Source organism: Nerophis lumbriciformis, linkage group LG35 (assembly GCF_033978685.3).
Source record: "Nerophis lumbriciformis linkage group LG35, RoL_Nlum_v2.1, whole genome shotgun sequence".
Classification (NCBI taxonomy): Eukaryota; Metazoa; Chordata; class Actinopteri; order Syngnathiformes; family Syngnathidae; genus Nerophis; species Nerophis lumbriciformis.
The window spans coordinates 11,381,750-11,395,536 of record NC_084582.2 but is presented as its reverse complement, the minus strand read 5'-3'; the positions used below and the strand labels follow the sequence as shown (position 1 = coordinate 11,395,536).

The 13,787-nt window shown below is 39.1% G+C and overlaps 1 protein-coding gene across 1 annotated transcript; it reads left to right on the top strand.

The window, feature by feature from the left end:
- The first annotated feature begins 1,663 nt into the window (after window positions 1-1,663).
- Window positions 1,664-8,615, top strand: pin4 (protein (peptidylprolyl cis/trans isomerase) NIMA-interacting, 4 (parvulin)). Its single transcript, XM_061927921.2, has 4 exons — window positions 1,664-1,823; window positions 2,013-2,080; window positions 2,151-2,270; window positions 8,337-8,615. Exons 1-4 carry the CDS (start codon window positions 1,784-1,786, stop codon window positions 8,493-8,495), a joined length of 387 nt encoding a protein of 128 aa, XP_061783905.1. The 5' UTR covers window positions 1,664-1,783; the 3' UTR covers window positions 8,496-8,615.
- Window positions 8,616-13,787: the final 5,172 nt, after the last annotated feature.

The window sequence follows — 13,787 nt, the reverse complement described above, 5'->3', positions numbered from 1 at the left end:
TGATTAATGTTTCCCGATGTCAAAATTTGTGTCAGCGAAGATTTGTGTCAGCCTCCGACACAGTCATTTTGATAGTAGGCTAATTTAGCTAATATAGACACTTGCATCATGTGTTGCCTTCATTATATCACTTATAAAAGGCTTTTTATATTTTGCGGCTCCAGACAGATTTTTTTTTTGTATTTTTGGTCCAATATGGCTCTTTCAACGTTTTGGGTTGCCGACCCCTGGACTAGGGCAACAACAAAGCAAACAAAAATAAAAAATGAGCATGTATTTACAAGTTTGGATGATCATTTAAAAACAAAGTATTTCTATAAGATATACAAATGAATAAACTCATGTGCTGAAACTGTAGTTAAGTTAAAGTTAAAGTACCACTAGGTGTGGCGAAATTATTCTCTGCATTTGACCCATCACCTTTGATCACCCCCTGGGAGGTGAGGGGAGCAGTGAGCAGCAGCGGAATCATTTTTGGTGATTTAACCCCCAATTCCAACCCTTGATGCTGAGTACCAAGCAGGGAGGAAAAGGGTCCCATTTTTACAGTCTTTGGTATGACCCGACCGGGGTTTGAACTCACAACCTACCGATCTCAGGGCGGACACTCTAACCCAGTGGTTCTTAACCTGGGTTCGATCGAACCCTAGGGGTTCGGTATGTCGGCCTAAGGAGTTTGGTGGAGCCTCCGTCGCGGGACACATCGTGTAAATAAAAACTTCTCCCTATCGGCGTATTATGGATATGGCAACAGCAGAAGTCAGACTGATTTGCAGGTGTGTAAATTGTTGTGAGTTCATGCACTGTGTTGGTTTTGTTCTTTGAACAAGGTGATGTTCATGCACGGTTCATTTTGTGCACCCGTAAAAAAAACATGGTAACTTTGTCTTGAATTTGAAGAAAAAAACATTTTATTTTTCACTAAAGAAGGGCTCGGTGAATGCGCATATGAAACTGGTGGGGTTCGGTACCTCCAACAAGGTTAAGAACCACTGCGCTAACCACTAGTTGTTGTGTTTTATATCCCCTGTATTATGCTCATTGTATATATTTGTACCATGAATTGATTAACGTGGACCCCGATTTAAACAAGTTGAAAAATGTCTTTCGGGTGTTACCATTTAGTGGTCAATTGTACAGAATATGTACTGTACTGTGCAATCTACTAATACAAGTTTCAATCAATCAATCCCTGCCTTCACTGCAAATAATTACATTATAAAAACAATAATAATATACTATCCCAATGTTTACTATTACTGGCTATAATGCAACAAATTTAATTTTGGCTACATAATACTATATTAAGCTCAGTGGCCTAGTGGTTAGAGTGTCCGCTCTGAGATCGGTAGGTTGTGCGTTCAAACCCCGGCCGAGTCATACCAAAGACTATAAAAATGGGACCCATTACCTCCCTGCTTGGCACTCAGCATCAAGGGTTGGAATTGGGGGTTATATCACCGAAAATGATTCCCGGGCGTGGCCACCGCTGCTGCCCACTGCTCCCCTCACCTCCCAGGCGGTGATCAAGGGGATGGGTCAAATGCAGAGGACACATTTCACCACACCTAGTCTGTGTATGGCAATCATTGGTAACTTTAAAATATACTTGTCAGAAACATTTTGTACACTGGATGGCAGTATAGACTGCAGTTTACCAATATGTGACCATAGAAGAAGACACGTGTCTACTGCGCATGTCCACTACACAAGCTTGAATCCATGCTAGTTTTGTTTTTCTTTTCCACAGCCATTTGAAGTCCGGTGTGCGTTTTCTTTAAAAATGCCACCAAAAGGCAAAGGTGGCGGCAAGGGAGCTAAAGGTTCGCACTCGTTTTATTTTTTCCCCCTTTAATTGTGTTCTTCAGCCGTAAATAAATACTTCCGGAGTGTTAGCTTGTCACTTTAGCATAGAGCTGCAATTGCGTGCATGTGGTGTATAGTGTACGGGGGATTTAATAACATTGCCGTGTTTTGTCATACGTTCATTGTCCTTTATTTGCCTTGCTCAGGAGCTGCGTCAGGAAGTGCAGATGCTGAGAAGAAAGATAAAGCACCTAAAGGAGGCACTGCTGTCAAGGTATACACACCCCTACGTTTGTATGCTTACTACTGAATGACGTCATGATAAGATGCATGTGTGACTATAGGTGCGTCACATCCTCTGCGAGAAACACGGAAAATGTATGGAGGCAATGGAGAAACTGAAGTCGGGAGTTCGCTTCAGCGAAGTAGCATCGCAATACAGTGAAGACAAAGCAAGACAAGGAGTAAGAGAACCTCATGCATGCTTGATACTTGATAAAAGCCCCTTTAACAGATGTTTGCAAGCGTGAAGAGCAGTGTTGGGACTGACGCGTTGGGACTAACGCGTTACAAAGTAACGCCGTTAGTTTCGGCGGTAACTAGTAATCTAACGCGTTATTTTTTATATTCAGTAACTCAGTTACCGTTACTACATGATGCGTTACCGCGTTATTTTACGTTATTTTTTATGTAGTATCGGCTAGAAACAGAAGATCTGAGTGTGTTTTATTGAAGCGCTGCGGTGTCGTCCTTCTGTGTCACAAGGAAAATAAGAGGCGTGCTTTCTGTGGGTGGGGGCTGGGGGCTCCCAGACCGTAGTTGAGGGGCGCAGGGGAGACGTTCCTCCAGGGCCTATGTACTTCGGGGCTAACAACCTTCACTTTACCCGGAAGTGGGTCTTTACAGCTGAGGGTGAATGACGAGGCCGGCGGTTTGTTGCAACTTTATGACTTTATTGGACGCAGCCATCCACCAAGCTAGAGCACCTGCACGCACTCACTGTCGCCGTTCCCTCACCTCTCTCGCCCGCTCACTCACAGACGTCACTCACCTCACATGCTGACATATCTTAAAGGGCAACACACACACACATACGCTACTCTCATAACAACTAACAAGACATCATGGCGAAGCCAGAAGTCGAGTTTCTTAACATGGAGACATTCTCAATACTTTTGTCGAGCACAAAGAAAATAACATTTTAGTTAAATATAAGTTCTGTCTTGGATCAAAGATCCTATCTACTTAAATTTAAAGTTAAAGTGCCATTATGTTGCAGCTATTTAAAATAGTTTTGTCAATTTGTGCTGGCCTGAAATAAATTGGCCCTTTGAAACATATCTTTGTCTTTGTGTGTTGTATGTAGACCACATTGCTTTCTGAGTTCAGTGATGCAAATGCATGTCAAGTTGATCAACAGATTGTATTATTCTCCAGTGCAATAATAGTACTGAAATGAAGGCTAAAAGGGCATTAATGGGAGTCTTAAAAAAAATAAAAAATTAACTGAATAGTTACTTTTCACAGTAACGCATTACTTTTTGGTGTAAGTAACTGAGTTACTTTTGAAATAAAGTAACTAGTAACTGTAACTAGTTACTGGTTTTCAGTAACTAACCCAACACTGGTGAAGAGGGCCTCACAGACGACTAAAGGAGAGGTGCAGCACCTTGGGAACAATAAAGAATAGGATTCCCGCTGGGTTAACTTAGGGCAGTGGTCCCCAACCTTCGGGCCGTACAGAAACATTAAAGGGGAACTGCATTTTTTGGGGAATTTTGACTTATCGTTCACAATCATTATGAAAGACATGAGGACGGCGTGGCGCTGAGGGTTCCTGGTTCAATCCCCACCTTCTACCAACCTCGTCACGTCCGTTGTGTCCTTGAGCAAGACACTTCAACCTTGCTCCTGATGGGTCGCAGCTCCCGCCATCAGTGTTAAAGTTCAAGTTAAAGTACCAATGATTGTCACACACACACTAGGTGTGGTGAAATGTGTTCTCTGCATTTGACCCATCCCCTTGGTCACCCCCTGGGAGGTGAGGGGAGCAGTGGGCAGCAGCGGTGCCGCGCCCGGGAATAATTTTTGGTGATTTAACCCCCAATTCCAACCCTTGATGCTGAGTGCCAAGCAGTGTGTGAATGTGGAAATAGTGTCAAAGCGCTTTGGGTACCTTGAAGGTAGAAAAACGCTACACAAGTATAACCCATTTACCATTTATGACGACGGGTGTATTTTTTTTAATGCATTCTAAATATTTAATGTGTTCAAAAGTCTGCTTGCAATGGAATCTATGGGAGCCGCTCTATTATGCCTTAGAAGCCCTTAAAAAACATCCATACACCTCCATTAAGGTTTCATATGCATGATGTTAGTGTGTATTTAATGTAGCACTTTTATAATAATATTTGGAATTTATATATTTTGCTCATTTTAAGCATACGCGGCGCAATCATTTCAAAAACCCATCACAACGTTCGCTTGTTTTTTTTTTGAACATCACTGATTACTACTCAGTTCAAACTTTACGAGAGCCAACAACTATTATAAAACGTCATTTACTGTACAAAGTCTGTTGTCATTAGGATGCTGACTGCTAGGATGTTCATACAGTCCCGTTTAGATGAAGAATGACTCATAATCCTAGCGAAAAAAAGGGGGATGGAACCAAGCCTCTTTTAATGTCGTTCTCTCCATTTGCATGTCTAAATTGGCTGTCAAAATGTACCAACTTGTCAAAATATGTCTTCGTTCTTCTACTATCCAGGTGAGTGACATGATTTATGATCTACAATAAAGTTTGACAAGCAAGGAAGCAGCTGATCAGTCGATGATGTAAACATTGGCACACAAGCTTGTGATAACGGCGCAGCTATAACTAGTTTGTCTGTGTTAGCGCTTATAATAACAATATCACTAATACTTGGTTAAGTAAGTCACTAAATGTAAATGGAGTATTGTTGGTGCTTTTTGGATGTTTTTTTTTTTTTTTTGATTTTATGGGCGGAATAGAGGCCCTCTCATCGGCTCCGCTATAAGTGGACTTTTATTTGTTTATTTACAAGATAGAATGCTTTTTTTTTTTTTTAAATCCGTCGTCATGTCTTTCATACTGTGAACGATAATCGAAATTCTAAAAAAAAAAAAGTGCGGTTCCCCCTTAAATAATTTTAAGGCTGCACCTAACGATTATTTTTCTATCAATTAATTTATAGATAATTTTTTCGATTAATCGGTTAATCTATAGATTATTTTTTTCGATTAATCTATAGAGTATTTTTCCTTTTACCGATTATTTTTGTATTTAAAATGAAGATGAAAAAATAAATTTTCAAAAGGCATGGCTTTTATTTACAAAAAAAAAAGTATGGCCACTCAGTCAACATTGACAACAACATGACAAAATATTCTGTAACAATGTAAACATTTAAAACTTTTAACATTTAACAAAATTAAAAGTAGCTTATTTGCTTTTTAATGTCCAAATATAAAAGTAAACATCCAGTGCAAATCTTAATATTCTGCAATAGTATAAGCATTTCAAAAGTAAAAGTATTGCTTATTTTGCTTTAAAATGTGCAAAAATAAAGATAAACATCCAATACAAAAAAGTGCAAAACGGAAATATTCTGTAACAACAGTGTAAACATTTCAACAAAAGTAAAAGTATTGCTTATTTGCTAAAATGTGCAAAAATAAAGATAAACATCCAATACAAAAAAGTGCAAAACGAAATATTCTGTAACAACAGTGTAACCATTTCAACAAAAGTAAAAGTATTGCTTATTTTGCTTAATAACACAACAATGATAGTATGATTAAAGTGAAAGTTAATTGTTCGTTTGTACATAGTATATGTAACTGTTAATGTTGTAAAAGGTATTTGCACAACTAATTAACGTTAGCATTATAGAGGAGCGCGTCTTTGTAAACACTGAACAGGCACGCCAAACGCGCCTCTCAAAGCGAAACGGTGCTTTAGTTTATGAATTTACAACGCAGATACAAATGACACATTCATGTTTTTGTGTAATGATGACAACGTATACTCACACGGACGATTGACTAGTTGATGGTGATGGCAAGAACGCTGTCGGGTGTTTTCTTTTCAAATGTTCGTTCATAGCCGTTGTGCTGCTATGATAGGCCATTTCCGCTCGACACAGTGTGCATACAACAACATTATGTCGTTTATTGAAATACTCCCACACTTTTTACGACTTTTGGCGTGCTTTTTCCCCCTAGCTCGCACCGCTCGCATCGTCTGCTTTGCGCTCCGCCATGACGGTAGTGTGACGTAAATATGCGACGCGTCGACGCACAAAAACGGCGTCGACGTATTTACGTAACCGATGACGTCGACTACGTCGACGCGTCGTTTCAGCCCTAAATAATTTATAAAAAAACTGCATTTTCTCTGAAATAACTTTGCCTGTCCTAAGCACACCAATAAGCTTGTTCATAGTTGTATACTAAAACTCCTGATAGGAAGTCGCCATTTGGTATATTTGTTGTGTATTTGTCACGTGGGACAATGCACATCAATGAACAAATAACATGTAAATGTGCCAGATTGTTGCCAAAGGCTAATTTCTATCTGCAATCCCTGGCAGGTTGATGGTATATACAACAATGTCCATAAAAAGTTAAGTTAGACACACCAACATCAGACATAAACAGTACAATCGAATAAACAGACTCAGATATAATAATTAAAATAAAATAGAGACCATATATATCAGTTGGTTGCTGCATGACCTCAGCTCTGGACAGCTCAAGAACAAAGTCTCTATAGTAGTTAATCTGATAATTGCTAAAGGGCAAGTGTGGTAATTGTTGCATATAATAAGTTGGCTGAAGGAAGAAAACACACATCTTTCTTGGCCTAGTACCGGTAAGTTAAGTGCTGGTATTATAGTACATAGCCCTATTGCTCAAATAGTTAAAATAACAGATGTGTATATGCATGGAAAATTGCACCAAAAAATCATACATACCGTATTTTTCGGACTATAAGTCGCAGTTTTTTTCATAGTATGGCCGGGGGTGCGACTTATACTCAGGAGCGACTTATGTGTAAAATCATTTACACATTACCGTAAAATATCAAATAATATTATTTAACTCATTTACGTAAGAGACTAGACGCATAAGATTTCATGGGATTTAGCGATTAGGAGTGACAGATTGTTTGGTAAACGTATAGCATGTTCTATATGTTATAGTTATTTGAATGACTCTTACCATAATATGTTACGTTAACATACCAGGCACATTCTCAGTTGGTTATTTATGCCTCATATAACGTACACTTATTCAGCCTGTTGTTCACTATTCTTTATTTATTTTAAATTGCCTTTCCAATGTCTATTCTTGGTGTTGGGTTTTATCAAATAAATTTCCCCAAAAAATGCGACTTATACTCCAGTGCGACTTATAGTCCGAAAAATACGGTAAGTGTATATATGTATGAAGTATTGCAAAGAATGTGAATACATATCTTTTTAGAATTGAAATCCATGAAAATCTATTGAAACTAATGACAATTATATCTAGTTTTATTCTATATCTACCTATGCTCTTGTCCGTCACGATGATGTATCATCTATAACGCATCAGATATGTTAGCCAGAAAATAAGCCCACAAGAACAAACAAAAGCCTTTGGAGAGCTTTTTTGCAAAAATAAGTAGTCCAGGGCTTCCACTAATTCAGTGTTATGGCGAGTTGTTTTTATCATGCACGTATTTTTGCTGTATTTATCTGCCACACGTGGAACACCGGTCCGTGGAAATAATGCCTATAACCTGTTTTTTTTTGTTGTTTTTTTTTAGATATTTGTGTGTGAAGGTCTTTCCAGTTTGCAAATGAAACCATGCCCCACCCTCTCCAAAAGCATCATAATTTGTTATGAAAATGTATACTGTTTCAATATATATCTTGAAGAGAAACATGACCACTATTTTTCTCTGTCACAGTCAAAAATAAACTTCATAAACATTGTATAGATTCACCTGGTCAAAGCATTACATACACCGACACACTACGAACGATACAGACTATAGACTATTTATGTCACTACATATTAAATGTCAGTGTAATTATGCACATGCCAAGATTAGATAAAAATAATACTTTATTCACCTTTTTCTTGTTTCCACAAATCAAGTAGTAATGTCGCTGTCTTTTTCCGCTGGACTTCAACCTCTGATCAAATTTCGTAGTGGCTCACATGTTGTGGACAAAAAACACGGATGCATTTATTTTGCAAGCTCTCGCCCGAATATGTGTTAAACAATACTTTGGCATTGTTTAACATGAGTATCCAACAATGTAAAAACATTTATGAGCAAGAAAAGACTGAATTAATTTGTATGAGAGCCAAAATAACTCATATAAATATGTATTGTTTTGCAATATTGTAAAAACATCATCAAAATAATCACTTAACTCACATTATTAATTTGTAAAGTGCAGAGAACTGGTGTAGCTTTCTGGGGATTGAACTCATGAAATTGTTTTGCACAGGGGGACCTGGGTTGGATGACGCGAGGATCCATGGTTGGACCTTTCCAGGATGCTGCTTTCGCCTTGGCTGTTTCTTCCATGGATAAACCTGTTTACACGGACCCCCCAGTCAAGACCAAATTTGGTTACCACATCATTATGGTGGAGGGGAAAAAGTAGCAAGAAGCAACACTGACTGAGGACATTCACTTCTGCAATGTTTCGTATATTATAACGTCTCGTTGTACACTACCATATCATGGTAGTTCATCGTTTTTGAATAAAAGCTTAACAGCGACACTAACAGAACTAATTTTTGTCGATTGACAAGAATATAAGTCTCTAAAGATAACAAATTAAGTTGTACACAATAAATAAGACCGTTATATGCAACGTAGCGCAAAAAAAACTAAGCATTTGGCATGTTTATGTGGCTGTTCATTGAAAAATAAATATGATTCAGTAAAAAAAAGTGTTTTTACACAAGCAAATTTGTATAATTATGAATGCGTATGAACATATATCATAAGGATAAATATACTCTATGCCTGCAAAGACACATTTTTTTCATTGAAAAAATGCGGAGGCACACTACCAGCAGAAAACATTAAAAATGAAATTCAGCAGCCGATATTGACAGTAGAAAGTGTTTGACATTAATTCAAACCATAACTAAGCATGCATCACTATAGCTCTTGTCTCAAAGTACTGTCACCACCTGTCACATGACGCCGGGACTTATTTAGAGTTTTTTTGTGTGTTTTCCTGTGTGTTGTGTTTTAGTTCTTGTCTTTTGGTGGCTTTTCCTGTTTTGTTAGTATTTTCCTGTAGCAGTTTAATTTCTTCCCTGAGCGCTATTCCCCACACTTGCTTTGTTTTAGCAATCAAAAATATTTAAGTTGTTGCTATCCTTCTTCGTGGGTACATTGTTGATTGCCATGTCATGTTCAGATGTACTTTGTGGACGCCTTCTCTGCTCCACACGCTGTAAGTCTTTGCTGTCGTCCAGCATTCTGTTTTTGTTTACTTTGTAGCCAGTTCAGTTTTAGTTTCATTCTGCATAGCCATCCGTAAGATTCAATGCCTTTTTTTTAAGCGGCACTCACCTTTTGTTTATTTTTGGTTTAAGCATTAGATACCTTTTTACCTGCACACTGCCTCCCGCTGTCATCCGCATATTGTGATTCCGACAAAGCAATTAGCTACCTGCTGCCACCTACTGATATGGAAGAGTATTACACGGTTACTCTGACAAGCTCTAGACAGCACAGACACTCAACAACGGCACTTTATTTGCGGATTATAATTACTGGTTCGCAAAAAATATTTTTAACCCAATTACGTGAAATGACAGTTTGCATGTTCTCCCTGTGACTGCGTGGGTTCCCTCCGGGTACTCCGGCTTCCTCCCACCTCCAAAGACATGCACCTGGGGATTGGTTGATTGGCAACACTAAATTGGCCCTAGTGTGTGAATGTGAGTGTGAATGTTAATAATAATAATAATAATATATTTTATTTGTAAAAAACACTTTACACTGAGTAAACAACCTCAAAGTGCTACAGTGTATTAAAAAAATAAAAAAGATAATAAAAATAAAAACTAGAAAAGCCTAATAGCTAGAACTAGTATGCATATATCTAAAAAAAAAATGTTTTTTTTTAAAAGAAGGGTTTTTAAGCCTTTTTTGAAAGCATCCACAGTCTGTGGTGCCCTCAGGTGGTCAGGGAGAGCGTTCAGCAGACTTGGAGCGGCGGAGCAAAAAGCCCGGTCTCCCATTGTTCGTAGCTTTGTCCTCGGAGGTTGGAGGAGGTTAGCCTGTCCGGAGCGGAGGTGTCGTGTGGACTCGGATTTGGGGGTGAGTAGTTCTTTGAGGTAGAGGGGGGCATTTCAATGGAGGCACTGGTGGGTTAGTAGGGAGACTTTGTATTCAATCCTGAGTGGAACAGGAAGCCAGTGAAGGGATTTGAGAATTGGTGTTGTCTATCTGTGTTGGCCCTGTGATGAGGTGGCGACTTGTCCAGGGTGTACACCGCCTTCCGCCCGAATGCAGCTGAGATAGGCTCCAGCACCCCCTGCGAACCCAAAAGGGACAAGCGGTAGAAAATGGATGGATGAATGGACATAATCTCCCACGGCACAGCAGACTGTATCTCACGGCACACTAGTGTGCATTGCATTGTTATCTACATGGAGTCGATGTAGATATACCTGCACTAATATAATGATATACAAACCCCGTTTCCATATGAGTTGGGAAATTGTGTTAGATGTAAATATAAACGGAATACAATGATTTGCAAATCATTTTCAACCTATATTCAGTTGAATATACTACAAAGACAACATATTTGATGTTCAAACTGATAAACATTTTTTTTTTGCAAATAATCATTAACTTTAGAATTTGATGCCAGCAACACGTGACAAAGAAGTTGGGAAAGGTGGCAATAAATACCGATAAAGTTGAGGAATGCTCATCAAACACTTATTTGGAACATCCCACAGGTGAACAGGCTAATTGGGAACAGGTGGGTGCCATGATTAGGTATCAAAACAGCTTCCCAAAAATGCTCAGTTTTTCACAAGAAAGGATGGGGCGAGGTACACCCGTTTGTCCACAACTGCGTGAGCAAATAGTCAAACAGTTTAAGAACAACGTTTCTCAAAGTGCAATTGCAAGAAATTTAGGGATTTCAACATCTATGGTCCATAATATCATCAAAAGGTTCAGAGAATCTGGAGAAATCACTCCACGTAAGCGGCATGGTCGGAAACCAACATTGAATGACCGTGACCTTCGATCCCTCAGACGGCACTGTATCAAAAACCGACATCAATCTCTAAAGGATATCACCACACGGGCTCAGGAACACTTCAGAAAACCACTGTCACTAAATACAGTTTGTCGCTACATATGTAAGTGCAAGTTAAAGCTCTACTATGCAAAGCGAAAGCCATTTATCAACAACATCCAGAAACGCTGCCGGCTATCTCTGGGCCCGAGATCATCTAAGATGGACTCATGCAAAGTGGAAAAGTGTTCTGTGGTCTGACGAGTCCACATTTCAAATTGTTTTTGGAAATATTCGGCATCGTGTCATCCGGACCAAAGGGGAAGCGAACCATCCAGACTGTTATCGACGCAAAGTTCAAAAGCCAGCATCTGTGATGGTGTGAGGGTGCATTAGTGCCCAAGGCATGGGTAACTTACACATCTGTGAAGGCACCATTAATGCTGAAAGGTACATACAGGTTTTGGAACAACATATGCTGCCATCTAAGCGCCGTCTTTTTCATGGACGCCCCTGCTTATTTCAGCAAGACAATGCCAAGCCACATTCAGCATGTGTAACAACAGCGTGGCTTTGTAAAAAAAGAGTGCGGGTACTTTCCTGGCCCATCTGCAGTCCAGACCTGTCTCCCATCGAAAATGTGTGGCGCATTATGAAGCGTAAAATATGACAGCGGAGACCTCGGACTGTTGAACGACTGAAGCTCTACATAAAACAAGAATGGGAAAGAATTCCACTTTCAAAGCTTCAACAATTAGTTTCCTCAGTTCCCAATCGTTTGAGTGTTGTTAAAAGAAAAGGTGATGTAACACAGCGGTGAACATGCCCTTTCCCAACTACTTTGGCACGTGTTGCAGCCATGAAATTCTAAGTTAATTATTATTTGCAAAAAAATATCAAATATGTTGTCTTTGTAGTGCATTCAATTGAATATGAGTTGAAAAGGATTTGCAAATCATTGTATTCCGTTTATATTTACATCTAACTCAATTTCCCAACTTATATGGAAACGGGGTTTGTACAATGCAAAACCTATATTCAAAATAAAAGTGGTAAATGAATATGTAGTAGAAAGTCAATTGCAAAATGACTAACATTTGTGTCATTACCATGAATTGATTAACGTGGACCCTGACTTAAACATGTTGAAAAACGTTTTCATTTAGTGGTCAATTGTAGGGAATATGCAGTGACGTGCGGTCACTGGAGGCAGGTGAGGCCCCATGGAAAGAAAAAAAAATGTAAAAAGAAAAAAAAAAATTTTAATTGTTATATGTATCCAGTGATTATACTATAAAGTTATTTTCCGTTTAACTTCACCAGTTTTAGATTATTTTTATTCAAAATCGCTGAATTTTCACATTTGCCGTTCAAATACTGAGAAGAGACGGTGCGGTGATCAGCAGCCAGTTGAGGCACGTCACTCAGTTGTGCCTCAACATGGATTGCGGACTCGGCTAACTGCTGGCCTGCTGTGCAGTGAGACCGTATTGCTATATGAATTATATTATACATTTCCATAGTTTAGTTAGCTGAGGTATATAATGTACAGTGTATTTTGTCAACAACTGTATGTGTGTAACGTATTTCTTGTGCTGAGCGATCATAAAACGGCTGCAAAAGACGCACTGGCTGAGGCTCGCCTCCTGCACCCCCGCCGTAGAATGCACGGCAACCCCTGACGGGAGTGTTATATCAACTAAAACCCACACTTAAACTTTCCACGTGCAAGATTGAATCTATTTAAAAAAGTTATTTCATAAGAAGCCAAAAAGTGCAAAAACAATAATGTTCGTGTTGGAGGAGTTGTGAATGACTGCAGGGACACAACATTAGGTACACCTGCATACTGCAGGTGTACCTAATTCACAACTCCTCCAACACGAACATTATTGTTTTTGCACTTTTTAGCTTCTTATTAAATAACTTTTGTAGCCTATTTTTATGGGCTTTCCTCTTTGTGATGTTAAGTTCCTGTTATGTGCTGTTATACAGTATATGCCTTAAGCTCTTATTTTGAAGGCGCTAAGAGCGGAAGTGATGACACGTTGGAGTTTTTGAAAGAAGGTAAATAAAGTGGTCCTCGTGTAAACTGGAGCCTCCGTGTTTGTTATTTTGTAGTTTCAACAGTATAGGCGACATTTATAAACCCTCAGTTACACTTTTTTAAATAGATTCAATCTTGCATGTGGAAAGTTTAAGTGAGGGCTTTAGTTGATATAACACTCTCGTCAGCGGCTCTTGGCATCCATCAAGTAAAGGTAAGACCATAATAACGTTTTTTTTAATTAAATTTGTTTTTTTGTGTGCTACAGTTTGTATGTGTAAAGTTAAAGTTAAGTTAAAGTACCAATGATTGTCACACACACACTAAGTGTAATGAAATGTGTCCTCTGCATTTGACCCATCCCCTTGATCACCCCCTGGGAGGTGAGGGGAGCAGTGGGCAGCAGCGGCGCCGCGCCCGGGAATCATTTTTGGTGATTTAATAACCCCCAATTCCAACCCTTGATGCTGAGTGCCAAGCGGGGAAGAATGCTGGTATGAGCTTTTAAACATAACCCGTTAACTGCTGCCAATCAAATGGAGAATAAGATACTCTTTAGGGTTCATATGTTTGTAAATCTGACTGTGATGAAGTCAGTGCCTCACCAGTCATGAACCTCACCGCACGTC